The sequence below is a fragment of the Chiloscyllium plagiosum genome, unplaced genomic scaffold (assembly GCF_037043375.1).
Source record: "Chiloscyllium plagiosum isolate Xiang-an unplaced genomic scaffold, Cpla_swu_hap1 HiC_scaffold_18, whole genome shotgun sequence".
Lineage (NCBI taxonomy): Eukaryota > Metazoa > Chordata > Chondrichthyes > Orectolobiformes > Hemiscylliidae > Chiloscyllium > Chiloscyllium plagiosum.
This window is the reverse complement of record NW_028270156.1, coordinates 37,212,101-37,236,044: the sequence shown is the minus strand read 5'-3', so window position 1 is coordinate 37,236,044 and position 23,944 is coordinate 37,212,101. Positions and strand designations below refer to the sequence as shown.

The window sequence follows — 23,944 nt, the reverse complement described above, 5'->3', positions numbered from 1 at the left end:
TTTATAAGCCAGCATTAATTTGCCTCTGATATCAAAGTATACATTCATGCACTGCATCTTGCTCTGTTTTTGAAAAACACTGATCAATGACTCATTTGTTCTATGATCCCGTGCAAGTAATACTCAAAATCAAGTCTCAATATTCAGTTGCAAGCATAAGTTATACATTTCAGTTTACAGTCAGAATACACTTGGCTGAAAGACACCTTCTAAATAAACAGAGCAGTAATTATAAAGATCTGTGTAGCAATTAATAAAAATGAGCTGCTGCTCATATCAATTCCATCCTTATTGAATAGGCCAACTGAATTCTCATTTACAGAGTCATACAGCACGTAAACAGACCCGGCGGTCCAAGTCATCCATTGCAACCTGATTTCCTAAATTGAACGAGTCCCATTTTCCTGCATTTGCCCCTTTTCCCTCTAAACCTTTCCTATTCACGTACCTTTCCGAATGCCTTTTTAAATGTTATAATTGTACTCACCCTTTTCACTTCCTCTGACAGTTCATTCCATACATGCTTCACAGAGTGAAAAACTAGCCTCTCAAAAACAACTCTTGGTTTTAGTGGACAAAGTAGTAAAGCAAAACTTATATCATGTAATAAATTCAGATGAAACATTTTGGAAAAACTAAACCCTTTAATGGCCCAGCTTGAATTGAACAAGGATATCCCAGCTTCAGTCCTGATCTTAATTCATCTTAGACACTGGCAGAAATATTCCCACTGACTTCAGTATCACCATCCAAAAAACAAACTAATTTTTACAATGCTGGTAATAATCAAATCTTGCGCTGGCCAGTCCACATACAGACATCAGGCAAAACTATAAGGCCATACATTTCCCACACTCATCTTCTACATTCACATGCAAGAAGAACGTGCACTTGGGCAAGATGCAGTTGGTCATCCAATGCCACATCAAGCTTCAGCATCAACAGAGCAGGACAGCAAGATGCAAGGGAGAAACAAAAATATGTTACTATGGTTTCACAAAGACTGAAATACATCTGCACCAAATATATTTTACAAGAAGTTTCTGGTAATCGAATAGCAGCAGTACTAAGCATACAGAACAGACTTGTGTCAATAACAATTACCCACGTAGTTCTATCATTAGCACTACATAAGTATTAGTTGTAGTGAATTAGTACTTCACCCAATCATATAATGCATGAAGGTTGTTGACTAATGCAAATAATTTCCATCAAGACAATTCCTCCCTCCATCTTGATCCTTTATTATTTCTCTGCCTTCTTCCGCTATGTGCACAGTTTTATTCAAGTAATTAAATTATTAATTAACTTGGCTTCAACATCAATTGCTCCAAGAATCAATTTTGACAGTACCTTCATTACATAAAGCAAGCTGTTCATCATCTTCATCAACAACTCAGATGATGGAATAGAGAATCACACACAATCAGCTGAATGAAGACAAAGGTTGATGGCATTATAAACAATGTAGATGAAGGGAGGAAATCAGAGATATTACTCGATTGATTGTGCAAGCAAAACTGTAGCACAAGTTTCAATATACACAAAAATAAGGTCATCCACTTTGGACCATTTATATCTGCAAGGTGAAAAATAGGATAAATCAGTATCTTCCAAATTGGTTCCAAGTCCAGAAAGACTTTTTGCATAGGTCAGTAAACTGTCCCAGAGAGATACAGAAAATGATCAAAAAGGTGAATGGGAAACAAAAGTCTTGCAGGTCTACAAAGGCGAATTATCCCACATCTGAAATACTTGTTCAGAACATGAAATCAACACATACAATAGATATAGTTGGAGAGAGGATTCTGGATTAGTGGTACTGGAAGAGCACAGCAATTCAGGCAGCATCCGAGGACAGGCAAAATCGACGTTTCGGGCAAAAGCTTTGCCTGTCCTCGGATGCTGCCTGAATGCTGTGCTCTTCCAGCACCACTAATCCAGAATCTGGTTTCCAGCATCTGCAGTCATTGTTTTTACCATAGTTGGAGAGAGGACAGGGTGGATTTATTAGAATGATGCGTGGACTCCAAAGTTAAATTAAAAGGAGATCACTCAAAATAGAATTGTATTCTGCAGATTTTAGGTGATTGCAGAGGAAATTAATGGATATTTTCAGGATGTTTAAAAAAAAAAGCTGATGGAGAAATAGGAACTGTTTGCATTGGTTGGAAGTCAAGAATAAGGATCAGCAGGCCTAAAAAGATAAAGTTAAAACTTCTACAAGTGAAGTTATGAAATACTGCTGCACACAAAATGGTGAAAGCTCAAAACTCTCTTCTAGAAATGGCTTTTGGTGCTAGATCATTAATATGAAATGGTAGATTAATATGTTTTTCCAAAGCAAAAATAAAAAAGAGGGTGATGGGAAGCAAATGCAGGTAATCTAGATTACAGATCAGCCACAATCTTGCTGAAGGATGTAACAAGCTCGAGCAGATAAGTGAACCTATCCCCAATCCAGTTCTAATGTATCTAAATTTACAGGTTACATGCCCAACTGTCATGTCAGATGAGAGTACATAATCTGAACTAACAATTCAGTGCGTTACTGGAAGGGTGCAATATTGTCAAAAATGTCTCTTTTTGATTAGACCCTCTTCATCTGGAAAGGTGGATAGACAATGTAATCTTTGAAGGAAGTGGTGTCCGGGCCAATCTACTTCCCTCAGCCATCACAGAGGATGATAAAATGTATGTTCATATTGTTAGTTATGTGCTGTGCACAGTTTGGATGCTCTGTTTGCTCATTTAAAAATAATTAGCATCAAGAGTGATCCGCGAATGAAACACTTTAGAATACTTTGGAGAACATGAAAGAACTAGTCGAAGCGCAAGCTCTTTGGAGTCACAGAGTTGTAGAGATGTACAGAATTGAAACAGACCCTGCAGTCCAACTGGTCCACGCCGACCAAATATCCTAAATTGATCTAGATCCATTTGCCAGCACTTCACCCATATCCCTCAAAACCATTCCTATTCATCCACCCAAACAGATATGTTTTAAATGTTGTAATTTCACCAACCTCCTTCACTTCCTCTGGCAGCTTGTTCCACACATGCACTACCCTCTGTGTGAAGAAGTTGTCCCTTAGGTCTTTTTAATATCTTTCCCCTCTCACCCTAAATCTCTGCCCTCTAATTCTGGACTCCCACACCCCAGGGAAAAGACCTTGTCTACTTACCCTATCCATGCTCCTCAAGATTTTATAAAGCTCTATCACGTCACCCCTCCACCTTTCTTTAGTTTGACTGGATAATATAATCAGAAGCCCCAGAGCACTCTGATGTGTGCTGCAAATAGTTTTTTTTTGGGGAGGGGGGAATAACTCCATCATAGTTGTTGGAGACAAAGGGCTGAAATTTGCCATGGCAATAATATCAGCATTCACCAATCATATGGATTAAGGTGAGCAACAGCTTGAAGCATTTGTATTTTTAAACTCCTTTCTCAGTTGTAGGAACTGCAGGCAATGCCAACATTGATGCTTCATAGGTGACCAATTAATAGCTATTTAAGTTCCACTTCTATGATGGTATTTGAACCTGTGCCGGAAATGTGTTGCTGGAAAAGCGCAGCAGGTCAGGCAGCATCCAGGGAACAGGAGAATCGACGTTTCGGGCATAAGCCCGAAACGTCGATTCTCCTGTTCCCTGGATGCAGCCTGACCTGCTGCGCTTTTCCAGCAACACATTTCCAGCTCTGATCTCCAGCATCTGCAGACCTCACTTTCTCCTCAAAGATTTGAACCTGTGCCCCAAAGCACTGACCTGTGCATACTCAGGATTTATTCATCCTGTGACATTCCCACTATGTCACCTTCTTCCCATGTGTAATTCTGCCCAAACTTCCCTGTTTTCCCTCAGGATTCACCAGTCAGTAACTTACAAATACATTGGCACTAACACACATGTAAGGCATGAAGCTGTACTACTTATCCATTCAACAGAGAAAAAAAAATTGTGAATGTGGCCATTCAAGGGAAATTTATCTTTAGCAGTCTGTTAAATTATAATTACAAATTACAAATCTTAATACAATCAAGCAATTGAGACAGAAGTCCAAATACAAATGTATCATCTCATTCTTGGAGATTTTAAATAAAGTACATTAATTTTTAATTTACTTACCTTTTTTCTCTTGGTTCATTCTCACGCAAATCCAGCTACTTTTTGTATTTAGATTCATTGAAACATTTGGTACAGTCAGTTCTACTATAACATGGTAGCTCCGTTCTCCGTATTATAAGAAAATGGCATCATAGCAGTACTATTTAAACTAATAAGGTTGGAATCGCGTTATAGCCAATTCACACTTTAAAAGTTCACGCTTTAGAAACAGTGTCGCAAATTTGCATTAACGAAACGCTCGTTATAGTGGAATGCAATGTACATGCTTTTTGGTCTGGCTCTGTTTTTCACTATGGAATCTTCCATCTAATTGGTTGAACAGACAGTATTATTTTCCTCATTTGGAAAGTCCCAGATCACTTGTGTGCACCCCTAATTACCATAAGTTATCATCTAATAGTTCACAGAGTCTGAGGGAGCTGCAAGTGTAATGAATGTCAAGCGTGATTTTCCCATGACTGTAAAACTCAAGCTGTTGCCTCTAATGAAGTCTTCACATGAATATCATTGAACAGATGGGAAGTTCGTTCTAAGCAACATGAATCATAGAATCTCTACAGTTCAAAAAGAGGCCATTTGGCCTATTAAGTCTGTACTAATTCCTTGAAGAGCATCTCACTCAGATCTTGCCCACCACCCTATCCCAGTAACCCAACATTTACCCTGGCGAAACCACCTAGTCTGTGCACCCCGGACACAATGTGCAATTTAGCATGGCCAATTCACCTAACCTGTACACCTTTGGACTGTGGGAGGAAACTGAAACACCCGGAGGAAAACCATGGGAAGAACATGCAAGCTCCACACATACAGTTGCCCAAGGGTGTAATCAAACCTGTGAGATAGCAGTGCTAACTGTTGAGCCATTGTGCCACCCACATGCTAAGATAAAATCACAAAAAATCATCTTCTTTTCAATTTTCTTCTGTCCACAAGCCACCACTCCACCCTTTCTCTCTCCAAAATGATCACCACCTTTTTTTGAGGTTAGGCAACTCCAATCCCTTCCCTACCCAGAATTCCTACAACTTTCAATAGGTACAAGTGCAGTTTTCTCCCCCTTCCTAGGCACAAGGAATAAGATCAGTTGCAGCATCTTACTGCAGCCCAGTTGAGATCAGCAAACTTAAGATCAATCATGAATAATAAAAGGAACCATCCTCGTGTCTAAGGATTGACTAGGAAAGGCTTGGGACACTGTTGTTAACTGTTAGGTACTGTCCAGCAACTGGACAACAATCCTTTACGTTCACAAACCACTGGAAACAAAGCATAATGCTCAAAACTGTAAATAAACCATAAATAACAAACATAACAGGGAGACATGCCAACTATGTAGGCTTGACAGCTGATCATTTTTAATTTGAACCAATTAAAAAAAAAACAAAAACAGTGCTCCCTTCACTTTGGAATTAAGGAATCAGTTATAATAATTAACGCAGCATTAAAATAACATTCCAGATTTTCAGGTCTAGCACAAGCTAATACAGCACAATACTTACTGTTCTTTCAGTATGTACTCAGTGTTTTCTGGTGAAATCTGCCCAGTCACTGGGTGCCTGAATGATGAAGTCCGTTGATTATGACTGCAATAAATCACAAAAAGTTTCATTAGCATTAATTCGTCATTATATAAAGATGCACTTTCTCCACTATGCACTTCTATTATAGATTAGATCTGCTGATCATACTAAATAATTGCATTATTCCGTTATTTTACAAAAATGCTTTAAACGTCAACATTTTCAACACATGTGCGACGCATCTGCCAACAGCCTGCAGCACTGCATAAGTGCTAACTCTTGGATCATATTATGCTCTGCTGGTTACAACACTTAGACAGACAAACCTTCTACTAATCCGAAAATGACAAATATTTTTTTGGAACAAACAGCAACACTGAAAATTCTTCATTTAACACCTCTATCAATTTTTTTTTTAAAAATCCACATTTCTAGAAATCAGGTCATTCATTTCTTAAAATCCAGGCTTTTGAACACTGTTGTATAGATGTCAACAAATGCACCAAAAAAGACAATCTCAGGGTTCAGAATACATGGAACCAGCAGAGCAATTGGCAGATCTGACAACTATTGATTCATTGTCAACTTCGTCTTGTCTTTTGCTGTTTGTTCAGCAGGTACACAGTTCATTTTGGAAAACGTCAAGGTTGCTGCGAATTCTCCAGAAACTAAACAAGGAAGACATTTTGCTTGTGCAAATTCCAAAAGTTTCAACTCTTTCTTGAATTCGCATTTCTCCTTTTCATTTGAAAAGTTTGGCAAGCAAACCTACTTTGTTTTCAATTGATGCAAAACAAAAATGCACTGCCCAGCAGTTAGGCATGAACCAGAACTAGTATTCGAGCCGATGTTTTTTCATTCCCTATTCCAAGTGTCACGTTAACTGCCCTACACCATTTCAGCAAGCAAACAATCTCCAGTCAACAGAGGTTATGGGAGCTCCTTGTCCATTAAGGCAGAAATGACAAAATGGAGTGCTGGTGCAGGGCAAATAGAAATTGCCTATAGGTGAAAAAGCTGGAAATGTGTTGCTGGAAAAGCGCAGCAGGTCAGGCAGCATCCAGGGAACAGGAGAATCGACGTTTTGGGCATAAGCCCTTCTTCAGGACTTATGCCCGAAACGTCGATTCTCCTGTTCCCTGGATGCTGCCTGACCTGCTGCACTTTTCCAGCAACACATTTCCAGCTCTGATCTCCAGCATCTGCAGACCTCACTCTCTCCCTATAGGTGAAAAAGGGAATGCCTGTTCAATGGTGTCCAGAAAACTGGATGCAGTAGTTAACACGTAGAGTTCAATAATTTCATTGTTGGGCCTGAAAGCCAGGAGATGTCTACTTGAAACATGAGTTGGAATTTAATGCGAGACAGGATGCCAATATCAGAATGGAATTGGAGCAAAGAATTAAAATGATTGGTCAACTTACAATTGTAATTCTAAAAAGTTCCTGAACATATATCAGTATTTTACTGTTAACATTGAAGTTGTCCACATATAAAATCACATTATCACTGTACTGTTATTTTATTTCAATATATTCTTAAACACTGACTTCTAACCCACAATTTCACAGCTTTCAGAAAATCTCCCCTCTGGAAATGCATGATTAATCAGCATTTTCAAAACAAAGTAGTTTGCTTCAGATGTTTTCGCATAACACTCATTCAACTTGCAAAAAAAAAGCAACAAAACAGTCAGATTCTAAGCTTTCCAGCTTGGACGGCAATTGGTGAAAGAGTTATGAGCTGTGATAATATGATGACTGCATATCATGTCACTGTTGGGGAGAGCAATTTGTGGTGATGAATTAAGAGCAACACACCACAAGCGCATTAAAGTGCAAAAATTTAAGTATAAATTCATTGATTACATGTAAAATAGGTTGGTTACCAACAATCAATGTAATTTTTAGATAGCACACCATTAACTTAATTCTGTGAACTAATTTTCACAGAAGCTTCGGAAAGGTCATAACAGGAAAGCAACTTCAGTAAAAAGGTACAAAATGAGTCTATGGTTTATTACAATTTTGTAATTTGTGCAAGCATCCTAAATGGGTTGCAAAAGCAAGTAGTAGACACACATGCAAAAGCAGACAATTACCAGAAAAGCACAGTTATTTTTTATCTCTGAGATAAGTATCCAAACCACATTACTGTTGTTAGTTATACTGATTAAAATTTTAAATCAACACGATATAACTTATGACCAGTTGCACAATTCCTCAAGTTAAATAAGCCCCCATGAGCTGGAGACTGCTGAGTTAGTGTGTCCTGGCAACTCAGTGATTAAAAGTTAATTGTCAAAATATTGCTACACTAAAGATATATTTCAGAATTTCAATTAAAGCTGCAATTACATTGTGCAAGTTTGATAGTCTTCAGGGCACAAAGAGTGGAACCTTTCGTTCCTTGAGGTGGTAAGATAGGAGGCAGGAAGGGCATTTACCTAAGTGGGCAGGAGATGTAGCCCAATCCCTGACACCTTCGCACCCCAACATGAATTAGGGTCAGGGGAGGAAAACCCATATCCTAGACAGTTAGTTGATGTCAGGAAGGAGATAACAGCTGCCTTGAAGTTTATTTTCTAATCTTCACTCGACAAAGGCAAGGTACCAAAGGACTGAATGCTGGCAAATGTTGCTTCATTATTTTAATTGGGGGTGGGGGAGCAAATCACGAGAATCGAGAGATTTAACCTTTCCTTGGAAAGATATGACTTAATAAGGGATAAGCAGCATGGTTATACCAAGGGAAGGTCATGCCTTACTTAATCAATTGAATTTTTTGAGGAAGTAACAATGAGGATTGGTTCGGGCAATGCAATGGATGGTGTTTACATAGATTTTAATGGTCTACGGGGTAGACCATTTAGGGGTAGACCATTTAGGACAGAGATGAGGAGAAACTTCTTCACCCAGAGAGTGGTGGCTGTGTGGAATGCTCTGCCCCAGAGGGCAGTGGAGGCCGAGTCTCTGGATTCATTTAAGAAAGAGTTGGATTGAGCTCTCGAAGATAGTGGAATCAAGGGTTGTGGAGATAAGGCAGGAAGAGGATATTGATTAGGAATGATCAGCCATGATCATATTGAATGGCGGTGCAGGCTTGAAGGGCAGAATGGCCTATTCCTGCACCTATTGTCTATTGTCTAATAAGGAATTTCACAAGGATTAACCGACAGCCTGTTCAGAAAAATTAAAAGCTACAGAATGCAGGGAAATACTTTGAGCTGGCTCCAAAATTGTTTCAAAGACAGGAAACAAAGCACATGGATGATTTTGTGAATAGAAAGAATTTTCCAGAGGCTCAGTTTTGAGTCACTTGCTATTGGTGATACATATAAATTTAAGTGGGGAAGACATGACTGGAAAATTTGGACACAACATAAAAATTGGTGATGGGGCCTTTTTGTGGCACAGAGGTAGCATCCCTACCCCTCTGGACCAGAAGGCATGGGTTCAAGTCCCATCTGCCCCTGAGGTGTGTAATAATGTCTCAGGATGATTACAGAAAGAAATTAAAATTTCAAAAATAGCTGGCAGAGCTCTCTTGCGGCACAGTGGCAGTGTTCCTATGCCTAGAATGGGAGGCTGCAAAGGTTGCAATGGGAATGAGGTTGTGGGCACATAATTGGCATATATATGTAGAGTTTCTATCTCAGTGTGCCTTTCTTAATGTAATGGTTAATCTTAGGAAAGATCATGACTATCAGGACAACAATGGATGACAAAAGGCAGAGTAACAAAACTGTCACATGTAAGGAAAATAAAAAAAAAATGGGGAACTGTTAAAGAAGTTAGTCCTGAACAGTTAATTGGAATCTTGATGCATATGAAGTTACTTAGCTCTTAAAAAAAAAGACCCTAAATATTATTATAATAAAAATTTAAACAAAAGAATTTCTTTGCACGATAAAAAAGAATGTGAATTTTATTTACTTGTTCATTTGGTGTGATAGGAGTGATTTGGTGTGATTGCTAATTGGCCTGCATTTATTGCCCATCCTTAGTTGCCATTAAGAAGGTGGTGGTGAGTTGCTTCTTGCTGTAGTCCACCTGCTGTGGGTTGACCACATGGTCATCAGAGAGGGAATTCCAGGATATTCACCTAATGACAGTGAAGGAACAATGATATGTTTCCAGGTCAGGATGGTGAGTGGCTTGGAGGAGAACTTGAAGATGGTGGTGTTCCCCGTATCTGCTGCCCTTGCCCTTCTCGGTGGAAGTGGTCGTAGGCTTAAAAGGTGCTGTCTGAGGATCTTTAGTGAATTTCTGCAGTGCATCTCATAGATAGTACACACTGCTGCCTACGGAGTGTTGGTGGTGGAGGGAGTACATGCAGTGCCAATCAAATGGACAGCTTTGCCTTGGATGGTATCAAGCTTCTTGTGTGTTGTTAGGGCTGCACTCATTCAGCCAAGTGGTGAGTATTCCATCACACTCCTGACTTGTGTCTTGTACATAGCATACAGGTGGTTGAGAATCAGGTGGTGAGTTACTCGCCACAGTATTCCTAGCCTCTGACCTGCTCTTGTAGCCACTGTGTTAATGTGGTGAGTCCAGCTGAGTTTCCAATCAGTGATAACTCCCAGGATATTGGTAGTGGGGGATTCAGATGGTAACACCACTGAATATTAAGAGGCAGCAGGTTAGACGGTCTCTTGTTGGTGATGGTCAGAGCCTGGCATTTGTGTGGCAATAATGTTACTTGCCACTTGTCAGCCCAAGCCTGGACTTTGACCAGATTTTGTTGCATTTGGACACAGACTGCTTCAGTGTCTGAGCAGTTGTGAATGATGCTGAACTTTGTTTGCTGATGATTGCACATTCCAACGTCTGATCTTATGATGGAGTGAAGGTCACTGATGAAGCAGCTGAAGATGGTTGGGTCTATGACACGGCCCTGATAAACTCCTGCAGAGATGTCCTGGAGCGGGGATGACAGATCTCCAACAACCACAACTTTCTTCCTATGGGTCTGATATGACTCTAACGACCAGAGTTTTTACCCCTATACCACTGATTCCAGTTTTGCTAGGGCTCCATGATGCCACACAATGCCATGTGAAGCCTTGATGAAAACAGCTGTCACTCTCACCTCACCTTTAGTTCAAACATGGACAAAAGAGCTGAATTCGTGAGATGAGAGGAGAGTGACAGCCCTTGACATCAAGGTGGCATTTGCTCAAGTGTGGCATTATAGAGCCCGAGCAAAACTAGAATCAGTGGGTGTTGGGAAAACTCTCTGGTGGTTAGAGTCATGATTGCCAATGCAGATTATGGAGACATCAACTTCAGGATGCTCAAAACACAACTGCATAGATTGACGCTCAATTTGCATTGTTCCAGCATGCCGAGTTAACAGAGCTAGCAGTGATATGTATTTCTTGCATTCATCCAGATGTTTCTCGTGATATCCTGCATGTTAGATCTAAGTACAGCGTAATGAACCTTGACTGTTTGTCAAGACTGAGGCACCTTCTGCCAAAGACTGCAAATGGTTTCCCTCCCAAAACGTTAGCAGTAGCATAAACTAATACCAATATAAAAGGATTGGTGGCAATGAATCACCCCACGTTGGTGAATCAGATTATTTTACCCAGGGACCAAACATTACAACACTATAGCGGTGAGGATTTTGCCAGTTATCATAGATGCTCGCCTTAATGCACATACTAAAAAGATGAGTCTCTGTGGGATGAACACCTTTTCTCATTCTTAAGTGTCAATCCAACAACACATTCATCCCAAGTTAGAATGTCAAAGCATGAGCTCCACTCTAACTCCAAGTCAGTACACAAGTCAATACTTCACACAAAATAACCACAAACATCAAAAAATGCAAGTCCAGATAACCTAGTTTTACTGATGTAGAAAGTACTGGCAATGTACAATGTAGCATTCCTGACGTCATGTAAATAATTATACGAAACTGGTTTATTGCACTGTCAGTAATGTCTATCAAAAAGAGATTAGAGAGAATCAAACCTGCAACATTCTCAGGTGTTTGAAACATCTTGTTTCAAAGACATTTTCCCTCATCAATTCACGCCTGCATCTGTTAGCTGCAAGTTTTCCCCCATTGCAAGACAATTCTCAACAGATCAGATTTGAGTCAAACATGAAAGCTTTCTTTAATGTGACCTTACTGTTGATTTCAGCACAACATCCAGTCTGCTAACTCTTGCCTTGTAGCAACCAAAACGAATTCTTGGTAATTCTTCAGAATGCAACAGAAAGAACACTTGCTTCTTGTTGAAATAGCAATAGTTACTAAGTTTCTAGAAATGGAAGATTTAGACATTTGAAAGATGAAGACTGTCTCTAGCTACACTATTGCTTTTCTAAAAAAAAACTCGCTATTTTCTATCAAGGTTCATAACCACAAGTAATATCTTGGTCTATGGGTACATGTCAAGTATTGCAGCATACAACACCATGAAATAAAAGACCATGCCTGATAACCTTCAAACAAATTGGAAACCTAGGTGCCTGAGCAGGTACCAACCAGAGGTCAAGCATTTTTCCTTCAGTAGAGTGAAACAAATTGCAAAAATGACAGCTCAGTTGAAATTGCAGAGACTCACAAATACAACATTAATTTCTTGCTCTTTGAATGATGGAGTTTCTCTGCTTATCCAAACACATTAACAAATGGTACAAAAAAACCATAGCTGCTCTTTATTTTTCCTCAAATTATTTTAGTAGAAGAGATAAAATATCTGACAAATGAAGAAGCACACAGAATCGTATTGTATGTATAAATTTGTTTAGTATTTGCCTAAAGGACTGTGGTCAAATTGAAACCAACAATGTTTGTGCTTACCCACTGCAGATTGTAGACAGCACTAAAATGATAGCAAAGAACCAATGATTAATTTTCATACCATCATTTTCTTGATACGTGGGTACGCTACTTACTGACGCAATTAATGTAGTTTGACCAGGAGTGCAGCAGCTGCAGAGAAAATAAAACTATGCCAATAGTTCAACCAATGCCTCACTGTGTAGAAATGGAAAAGCATTTAAGAACAGGAAATCATTACTTAGCTATCAAATCTGCAATTACTAACCGCCTCAACAATCCTTAGCATACCCCAAAACAACTGAGTCAGTGAATGGGTTTTGAAACAGCACTGTTTTTATGGAAGCAAACATTTATGAACACTAAAGTCCTTCAGACAGCAAAACAAGATGAACAAACATTTGATTAATTTTGAAGTGGCATTAATCAACAGTGTTTTATAGCAGTCAGCTTGCTGAGAAAACTCCATCTCAAAACACAACAGGATCCTTTGCATTCACCCAAAAGTAACAATCATTGTCTAACGTCTCATGCAAAAGATCACACTTTCTTCGCACTGCAAATAATTGTCAGTCTGGATTAAATACTGCAATCCTGAGGCAAAGCTGGCACTAAGAATGTTATGTCTTAGATTGGTTTGATTTATTTTTTAAAGTCCAAACTATAATCCACAAAGCTCAACACACTTTTTGATCTCAATGCTACATCAATGTTCAAATTCTAGAAATGGATCTAATTGCATCTTAAACTTAGTCATATTATTTCTTTAATTAGTTTTGTCTGCAATAAATGCCAAGAGTAAGAAAAAAATCATTTGGCCCAAATTCATCCATCTATACCCTAATTCACCAATTTTTCATCAAATTGCACTTGAATGTCCCCAATGTTTCTGGCTCTGCTCTTTATCCAATAGATTTCAAACACAATGGGATCTTGCTCAGATGGGCTGAGGCGTGGCAGATGGAGTTTAATTTAGGTAAATGAGAGATACTTTGGAAAAGCCAATCAGAGCAGGACTTATACACTTAATGATAAGGTCCTTGAAGGGCAGTGTTTGTCACTGGCCACCCGGGTGTTTTCCTATCTTCCTGGTGGTGGAAATTGAATAAAAAATTTGTGCACTTTGTGTCCTCCACTGTGTTTCACACCTGCACACACACACCATGGGTCCTGGGGAAAAAACTAAGCACTACTGCACTTAGGTGGTAGTGTGGGGGTTAAAAAAGACAAAAAAAAATGATAAGGTCCTAGGGAGTGCTGCTGAACAAAGAGACCTTGGAGTGCAGGTTCATAGTCCCTTGAAAGTGGGTCGCAGGTAGACAGGATAGTGAAGGCAGTGTTTGCTATGCTTGCCTTTATTGGTCAGAGTATTGAGTTGGGAGGTCATGTTGCAGTTGTACAGGATATTGGTTAGGCCACTTCTGGAATATTGCATGCAATTCTGGTCTCCTTCCTATCAGGAGGATGTTGTGAAACTAGAAAGGGTTCAGAAAAGATTTACAAGGATGTTGCCAGGGTTGGAGAATTTGAGCTATAAGGAGAGACTGATTAGGCTGAGGCTGTTTTCCCTGGAAGGTCAGAGGCTGAGGGTTGACCCTATGGAGATTTATAAAATTATGAGGGACATGGATAGGATAAAATAGATAAGGTATTTTCCCTGGGGTAGGGGAGTCCAGAACTAGAGGGCATAGGTTTAGAGCAAGATGGGAAAGATATAAAAGAGACCTAAGGGGCAATCTTTTATTGCAGAGGGTGGTGAGTGAATGGAATAAGCCGCCAGAGGAAGTGGTGGAGGCTGGTACAACTACAGAATTTAAAAAGTATCTGGAATGGTATTTGAATAGGAAGGGTTAAGAGGGATATGGGCCAAGTGCTAGAAAACGGGACTAGATTCGGTTCGGCTAACTGGTCAGCATGGAGGAGTTGGACTGAAGGGTCTGTTTCTGTGCTGTACATCTCTGATTCTATGACTTTAATCAAATCAATGGATTTTCATCCAATAACTACTTTTCATTAAATTATATGTATTCACCCTAGTTCTAATTTTCTGGTTTATTTGCAACTAACATTCTTAGTTTGGAAGAAACAAGTTATCTGATGAACTGGGCGTTGAAATTGAAAGAAAGAACAGTCAGTGATCCTGGAGTCTCCATTCAACACTTTGCACCTTGTGCAAGCTAGGTGCATTAGTCATGGAAAATACAGGTTATGAGGATGGGGTAAGGAGGGTGGGTCTGGGTGCGATGCTCTTTGGAGGCTCATTGTGGACTATATGAGCCAAATAGCCTGCTCCCACACTGTAGAGACTCTGATTCTATGATTCATTTTGCACCAGAAGTTAAGCAGTAGCTGCAGTGGCTAACATCAAAAATCTGCACTGCAGCAAAGGACGTGATCACCAAAATAAAGTTGCCTCAATCTGGATTATTTTAGAGTGTGACACAACAGTATTGGTCCAGCTCTAGCATTTCTGTAAAGATGTAAGTAGTTCACTTTGTATCTGATTACCAACTGTTCATCGAGACTCCACTTAAACCATTTTTCCAGAAAAGCTGCCAGCAAAGCAACTCAGAAGTCACATCAGTGTTGATAGCTCGGTTACAATGCCATTTTTAAGCTGATAACCACAAACATTTTACTGGTTGGAAAAGTGCACAATCACCACATTCCATTAACAGAGAACTGCAGACATGCCACTAATGATAATGACATGTGGGGGAAATCATTCAATAATTACATTATACATTTTACAGAAAACACTGAAAATGCTAGGACAATGTTTTGTGGCTTTCTGAATACTTCCAGCATTCTCATTCTCAGTCCAGATTTCTACCATCTGTAGTACTTCACTGTTGAATTATATGATTACAACTAGCTAATTTCAAACAGCAAGAAAATCATCAGTGGCAATACCTAGTATTTTCCTGAGAGAATAAGGTACTTTCTCCATTGTAGAAATGGACTGCAGTGCTATTCAGAAAGCATGAATGCTAGTGTTGGCAAGGGTCTGCAGCTCTCCTACTGCTTCACCAGATTTATTAAATTTGAAAACTGTCAGTTTTAATCTCCAGCTGAATTTTTCCCACAGACAGTATAACAGAGTTCAAATACTGGCTTGATCAGAAAATCACAAAATTGCTGCTCTGTTAACCCCTGTACGTACATGCACATATCTGCTTCAACTATTATGCCCTTCAGGCAATCAGCCTACCACAGTCAGTGCCTTGGCTGTAATAAGTGGGAGGTGCTGGAGCCTGCTTGGAATCAATACAGACATATGCTAATTATAATAAAAGGAGTTCAGGACAAGAATAAACAGGAACAATAACTAAGATAATGTAATACAAGTTCAAAGCATGACAGATTTAATTCAAGTCCCATAAAGATCAGAATCACATCTGACCTTACTCACCTTGAAACAGGGCAAGGAAAATTACAGAGTTCTCCTATCCAATCACAATCTCACAAACTCAACTGTACATACGTACAGAGATCAATGGGGAATGTGACTGGATTCTGTTTGGAGACTCGTCAAAGTCAAATCACCAGCTAACACTTGGTTATTAAATTGTACTTTTGAGAAGCAACTAGATATAGGAGGAACAGTTCCACTGAAGGAGAGAAGGTTTACATGAATCTTTAAAGCCATTCAGGTTTTGACAGTGTCAAGAAAGAACCAATAGGAAAGGTTCATCAATTTCAAATAGTCAATAAGAAATCCAGTTCACTTAAAGGACTATTAGGCCTTAAAAATCTTTAAGCACAACAAGTAATTGTCATGCATCAACAATCTCAATACAGATCACATTCCTGTCCAATGTTTGTGAAGGAAAACATTATTGGAAAATCACATTAATTTTGAGAAAAGATGACAAATTAACAATGCAAAATACAGTATTTATTCATATTTCCGAAAGAAAACCCAGATTTGACAGCATCTACCAGTCCAAGAGTTCAAATGAGAGCTGCATTTAGCTGTAACCTGGATGACTTGAATGCCTACCCTCAAAATTACCGTCATTCACATGCACAGCACAGAAACAGACCCTTTGGTTCAACCCATCAGTGCTGAGCAGATATCCCAAACTAATCCCGTCCCATTTGCCAGCACTTGGCCCATATCCCTCTAAACCCTTCCTATTCAGGCACCCATCCAAATGCCTTTTAAAATGTTGCAATTGTACAAGCCTGCACCACTTCCTCTGACAGCTCGTTCCACACGCATACCACCCTCTGCATGAAAAAGTTGTCCCTAAGGTCTCTTTTATATCTTTCCCCTCTCACCCGAAATCTATGGCGTCCAGTTCTGGATTCCACCAACCCAGGGAAAAGACCTTGTCTATTTACCCCATCCATGCCCTTCATGATTTTATAAAGCTTTATAAGGTCATCCCTCAGACTCCAACGCTTCAGGGAAAACAGCCTCAGCCTAGTCAAACTCTCCCTATAGCTCAAACCCTCCAACTCTGGCAACATCCTTGCAGATCTTTTCTGAATCCTTGCTAAAGGAGGGAGACCAGAATTGCATGCAAAATTCCAAAAGTGGCTGGACCAATGTCCTGTACAACTGCAACATGACTACCAACTCCTGTACTCAATGCTCTGGCCAATAAAGGAAAGCATAATAAATACCTTCTTCACTATCCTATCTACCAGAGACTCCGCTTTCAAGGAACTATGAACCTGCACTCAAAGGTCTTTGTTCAGCAACACTCCCCAGGACCTTATCATTAAGTGCATAAGACCTGCCCTTATTTGCCTGTCCAAAATGCAGCACTTCACATTTGTCTACATTAAACTTCATCTGCCACTCCTTGGTCCATTGGCCCATCTGATCAAGATCCCGTTGTACTCTGGAGGTAACCTTCTTCCCTGTCCACTACACCTCCAATTTTGATGTCATCTTCCAACTTACTAACTATACCTCCTCTGTTCACATCCAAATCATTTATGTAAATGAAGATAGGAAAATGAACCCAGCACTGATCCTTATGGTACACCACTGGTCCCAGGCGTCCAGTTTGAAGAGCAACCCTCCACCTCCACCACCACCACCCTGTCTTCGAGCCAGTTCTATCTCCAAATGGCTAACTCACCGTGCATTCTATGTAATCTAACTTTGCTAACCAGTCTACCATGAGGAAGCTTGTTGAACACCTTACTGAAGTTCATATCGATCATGTCAATCACTCTGCCCTATCAATCCTGAGTTTTTTGAAGTAGTAACAAAATCAGTTTCATGAGACAGGATTGCCCATTCACATAGCCATGTCGACTCTACCTAATCAGTCCTTGCCTTTCCAAATACATTCATATCCTATCCCTCAGGATTCCCTCCAATAACTTGCCCACCATCGATGTCAGGCTCATTGGACTAAAGCTGTCTGCCTTGTCCTCACTACCTTTCTTAAATAGTGGCAATACATTGGCCAATCTCCAGTCTTGCAGCACCTCACCTATGACTATTGATGATGCAAATGTCTCAGCAAGGGGCCCAGCAATCACTTCCCTAGTTTCCCACAGAGTTTAAGATACACCTGATCAAGTCCTAGGGATTTATCTATCTTTATGCATTTTAAGACATCTAGCACCTCCTCTTCTGTAATATGGACATTTGTAAAGATGTCACCAACTGTTTCCCTACATTCTATACCTACTATGTCCTTCTCCACAGTAAACACGGATGTAAAATATTGGGTTAGTATCTCCCCAATCACCTGCTGTTTCACACATTGGCTGTCTCGCTGATCTTTGATGGTTTCTATCGCTGTCCTAGTTACCCTATTGGCCTTAACACTATTTCGAAAATCCCTTTGGATTCTCCTTAATCTTCATGTTTCCTTTTTGACTTCCTGATTTCCTTCTTAAGTATACCTCTACTGCCTGATACTCTAAGGATTCACTCGATCACTGCTGTCTATGTCTGACATACGCTTTCTTTATTCAGGCAAAAACTGGGGTCAAGCAGCATCAACTACACGCTCCCATTGATATAGTGCCCCAATGTAGATTGACAGATACATAATCAGAAACATTAACACAAAGTGCCAAGAAAGGAATATTAGAACGAGTGATCCAAATTTGAGTTTAGAGTTGAAGACAGCAATTTCAAACAGGGTCCAAGAGATGTACAGCATTAAGGAGGAAATTCTAGAACAATAGGCCTGATGGCTAAGGGCACGAGCACCATAAGGCAAAGGTAGGCATGAATATGGGAGGCAAGAGAGTTCACTTATTGAGAAGTGAGTATTCAATGACAGAAGATTCAGGAAAGGAGATTAGAATCATAGACTCTTATAACAACGTGGAGGATCTAAGATGGCGGCGATCTGAGAAGATCACACTGCAGAGCTTCACATTGCAGAAGCAGGACGATCCTTTAACCCACCCAACCCAGGTCATCAGGATTTCTTGGGGTGTTGGAAAGATTGTGGAGCCCCAAGAAACATTTAAAGATTGACTTACCTGTATTTTCAGCTGTCCAGAAATGTCTAAAAAGGGAGGAGGAGCATTTGAGGCCAGGCCTGCAGCAGCCTCAGAGCAGATTATTCTCCAGGACCTGGTGAATCAGCTCTCGAAATCTCGCGAGATATTGGGGAAACAGAGTGAAGAGAAGCTGGCTCCAGTCTCTCTCATGCTGCAGAAGCACGGGTAGCAGCTGGGAGACCAGGAGAAGAGGACGGATGAGGTGGAGCACAGGGTCACAGTGGTGGAAGCTAATGCCAGTTCATTCAAGGAAGAGATCCAAGCCCTGAAGACGCAGGTTTGTAATTTGCATCACTAAGTGGATGATCTTGAAAACATTCAAGATCAGGAGAAAAAACATTCAGATCATCAATCTGCCCAAGGGTAAGCAAGGTGAGTGGCCTGGGGAATTTGTTGAAGATTGGCTTCTGAAATTCCTTGACTTGGAGACTGGCATGAGAGGATTGAAGGATTACGGCACTGTGGTCTGCACTAAATTCCGTGCTCACGCAGACGGCAAAGAAGGAGCTGGCTTTTGCAAAGCAAAGGTTCTACGAACATGGTGACAAGCCAGCCAAATACTTAGCATACCTTGCCAGAAAGAGAAGTGCCCACAAACCATTACAGCGACTAGGGAAGGGTCTGGGAACCTAACATGTGATTCTAAAAAGATTAATGTGGCGTTCCAGAGATTCTACTCTGAATTATATCAGTCTGAGAATTGTAAGGAGGGGCAGGCCAAAATGGAATCCTTTTTTAGGAATCTGAAGCTCCCGGGTGTGACTCCCGAACAACAGTCCTTTCTCAATGCCCCATTATCAGAGCAAGAAGTGCAAGAAGCTGTGAGGTAGCTTCAAAGTGGAAAGGCACCAAGTCTTGATGGACTTCCCAGTGAATTCTATAAGGAATCTATAAGTATACTGTCAGGCCCGATGCTGAATATGTTAAATGATTCATACAGTCATGTTTGTCTCCCACCATCTCTGAGAGAGGCTAATATTTCACTTATCCTTAAAAAAGGAAGGATCTGGAAGACTGTGCTTCATACAGGCCTATCTCGTTCTTAAATGTGGACTTTCTAAGGCTCTTGCGTTAACGCTGGAGACTGTGTTATCTTCTATTATTAAAGAGGATCAGACGGGCTTCATAAAGGGTCGCAGATCCTCCAATAACGTTAGGAGGCTGCTTAACATAATTCAAGCATGCCAACAGCAGTCAATACAGGGATTGGTGATTTCTTTAGATGCAGAGAATGCATTTGACCAAGTTGAGTGGCCGTACCTTTTCTATACTTTGGAGCGGTTTGGTCTGGGTGAAGTTTTCATAAGATGGGTAAAGGGTCTCTACAGTGTACCTCTCGCTGCGGTCATTACCAATGGGGTACAATCAAGCAATTTTAATATTTCTAGGGGCAGCCGGCAGGGCTGTCCCCTTTCACCATTACTTTTTATGTTGGCGATTGAACTGTTGGCAGAGGCCATTCGTGGGGATCTCAATATATCAGCTCCAGAAGTGGGGTCAAAATTACAGAAGATCTCACTGTATGCAGATGATGTTCTAATTTTCTGGACAAATCCAGCAGTTTCAGTGCCTTGCCTGATACAATGCATTCACGCGTTTGGCGCTTTTTCAGGGTATAAGATTAATTTTGCTAAATCAGAGGCTATGCCTTTGGGTGGTCTTAAGAAAGAGTTGGCTCTTGAGTGACTATAGATTCACATTTACGTGGTCACAGGGGGGTTGTGTGTATTTGGGCATATTCATTACTCCAGTTCTGGATTGGCTGTTCAAAGCCAATTTTACTCAATTATTTGAAAAAATTAAACAAGATCTCCAAAGATGGGAGGCACTTCCAGTCTCATGGCTGGGTCGGATAGCGTTTATTAAGATGAATATTCTCCCTCGTTTGCTATACCCTATACGGATGCTCCCCCTGATTTTCAATAAACAAACACTCAGGAGACTGAACAGTTGGTTCAGCTTCTTTATCTGGCACCGTAAACGGCCCCTCATTAAATTAGCCAAACTGCAGTTGCCTCAGATTAGGGGGAGCAGACCTTCCATACAATAAAAATTACCAATTAAGCTCGCTTTTGACCGACATAAGTGATTGGGTTTGTGGGGACCCTCTTTCAATATGGCTAGATATCGAAGTCTCCCAGGCAAGGTGCCCCCTTACCAGTTTGCTGTTTTTGGACAAGGTGAGGACAGTTAGGGATTATTGCCATAACCCAATAGTCATCAATACTGTTAAAGCATGGAAGGCAATTCGGCAGAGGGAAGGTAATATTGGCAAAACATCTTTGTTTACACCTTTAATGGATATGCCGAGTTTTCAACTAAGTATGATAGATTCAGGATTTAAACATTGGGCAGCTAGGGGTATATCTTGCATGGGTGATTTATTTGAGGGAGATGTAATGATGTCCTTCGATCAGTTAGTACGGAAGTACGAGTTACCTAATAGAGACCTCTTTCGTTTTTTTCAAGTTAGGGATTTTATTCAAAAAAAACCCCACACTTTTGACTGATCCCTACAAATCTAACATAGAAAGAGGGGTACTAAGGGCTAAGAGTACACTCTCTGTCAGTACTCTATATCACCAATTGGGGGGTGCCACCTCAGATGAGTCTGATCGACTCTGCAAGATGTGGGAAAGAGGGCTGGGTGTTGAAGTTTCTTCAGAGGGAGGATATTTGGGAGAATGCAAGGAAGATATCGATTTGCAATAGGACCCGTGCTTCACAATTGAAGATTCTCCACAGGATCCACTTAGCCCCAGACCGTTTGTCAAAATTTAAACCACGGGTATCTTCAGCTTGCCCCAAGTGCAAGGTCTGTACGGTACTCCTACCCATTGTCTTTGGTCTTGTGACAGGCTTCAAACATATTGGAGTGCTGTGGTGGGTGCAATGGAGAGGATTTTAGGTGTGGGAGTGGAGAAGGACCCTACTTCGCTCCTTTTGGGCCTACCCATTGTATTTACTGCAGACTCGCATAAGGCAAAACTTGTCAATATTCTTACATTGTGCGCAAGGAAGAATATCTTGCTAGGATGGATATCAGAAAACCCCACAGGCCTGTCGGGTTGGCAGAAGATTGTTATGGAGCATATTCCCCTGGATTTTCTCACAAATATGGTACACCACAAAACTGAGAATTTTTACGAGGCATGGCAACCCTTTTTGAAATACCTGGACACAGATTTATCTGCCACACTAACAAGGGCTTTTATATAGCCATAACGATAGTGTTTCATGAGTCCAATATCCAGGGAGGAGGAACTGTGAACGTATGAGTGTTTTGTTTGGCTGGGCTGAGTTATTACTATTTTTTTGTTTGTTGTTGTTGTTAGGTATTTATTTAGTTAAATAGCTAGTTTAGGGGTTTTTTTAATTTTATACTTCTCTACATATGTTTATACATTCGTATAGGAGGGTGGGTTGGGGAATTTTTTTTATTATTTGGGTTTAGTTTTGTACTTTTTTGTACTGTTTTGAATTGCATTGTTTTGTATTTGTTGTAATATTTAAAAATCTATTTTTTCTTAATAAAAATATATTATATTAAAAAATGGGAAAAGCCAGTCATTGTGTTGTACTTCTGCTGGGGCTATTATACAACTGACACCAGAAAGCAAGGTTTTGGTGGGATCTCTCAATACTTAGTTGTGGTAGACAGGACGGTTTTCATAGAATTCATATAATGTGGGAGCAGACCATTTGCCTAATGAGGAGTCCACATTCCTCCTCCAAAGAGAATCCCACCAGACCCAACTGTAACTACTCTGTAACCCTGCATTTTCCATAGCTAATTTCCCTTAGTCTGCGTATCCTTGGACACGAAAGACAATTTCATGCAGCCAATCAACCTAACCTGCACATCTTTGGACTGAGAGGAAACTGGAGCACCCAGAGGACACCCACACAAACATGCAGAGAATGTGCAAACTCCACACAGACAGTTGCCCAAGGGTGGAACTAAACCTGGGTTCCTGGATCTGTAAGGTAGCAGTGCTAAACACTGAGCCACCATACCACCTAAATGAGCTTTCTCTGTGCAACAAGCATTCTAGTTTTTTCAGGTACCATACCCCAGATTTTGCTCCATAATTGGAGATTACAAACACACAACCCATTGAAACACATGGATGAGAATTTTGAACTCAAAACATTGAAGGAGCAGCTGTCCTCAATAAATACGTGGTACCTGCATCTGAGGTTGAGCTTGGAGTTGGATGCAAATGGATACTTGATTTATTATTGTCACATGTTACCTAGGTACACAAAAAGAGTGAGTCAACATTAAATTTACAATTTGAGAGGTCTATTCAGAAGTCTAACAGCAGCAGGGAAGAAGCAGTCCTTGAATCAGTTAGCACGCATGTTTAAGCCTCCGTATCTTCTACGTGGAAGTGGTTAGGAGAGATTATAACTGGGATGGGAGGAATCTTTAATTGTGTTGACTGCCTTCCCAAGGCAGTAAGCATAGATGGAAGGCTGGCTTGCATGATGGACTGGGCTGTGTTCACAACTTTCTGTAGTTTCTTACTGTTCTGAGCAGAGCAGTTGCCATGCCAAGCTGTGATGTATCAAAATAGAATCCTTCCTAAGATGCATCTACAAAAATTGGTGACAGTCTTTATGGATATGCCTTAGCATCCTGAGGAAGTAGAAGCATTGTTGCTTTTTCTTGATCATAATGTAAACATGCGCAGACCAGAGCAGATTTATAGAGATCATGACTCCTAACAACTTGACGCTCTCGACTATCTCCACCTCAGCACCGCTGATCTGGATAGGGTTGTGCCCTCCACTTTGCTTCCTGAAGTCAATGACCTACTCTTCCATTTTGCTTGTGTTGAAGGAGATTGCTATCTTTACACCATCCACCAAGCATTCACTCAATCTTTCCTCTATTCTGTCTCGTCATTGTTTGATATCCTACCTACAACAGTGGCATTGTCAGCAAACTTGTCGTTGGAGATAAGACGGAAATAGACCACAGTCATGAGTGTGTAGG

At 40.5% G+C, this 23,944-nt stretch overlaps 1 protein-coding gene across 10 annotated transcripts in view; it reads right to left on the bottom strand.

Moving 5' to 3' along the window:
• Positions 1 to 23,944, bottom strand: part of plekha7b (pleckstrin homology domain containing A7b) — a 472,905-nt gene that overhangs the window by 176,524 nt on the left and 272,437 nt on the right. For all 10 annotated transcript variants that reach the window (XM_043705777.2, XM_043705778.2, XM_043705780.2 and 7 more), the window contains one exon: positions 5,634 to 5,717. In XM_043705777.2, the coding sequence (XP_043561712.2) occupies positions 5,634 to 5,717 (84 nt within the window). The remainder of the gene's footprint in view (positions 1 to 5,633; positions 5,718 to 23,944) is intronic.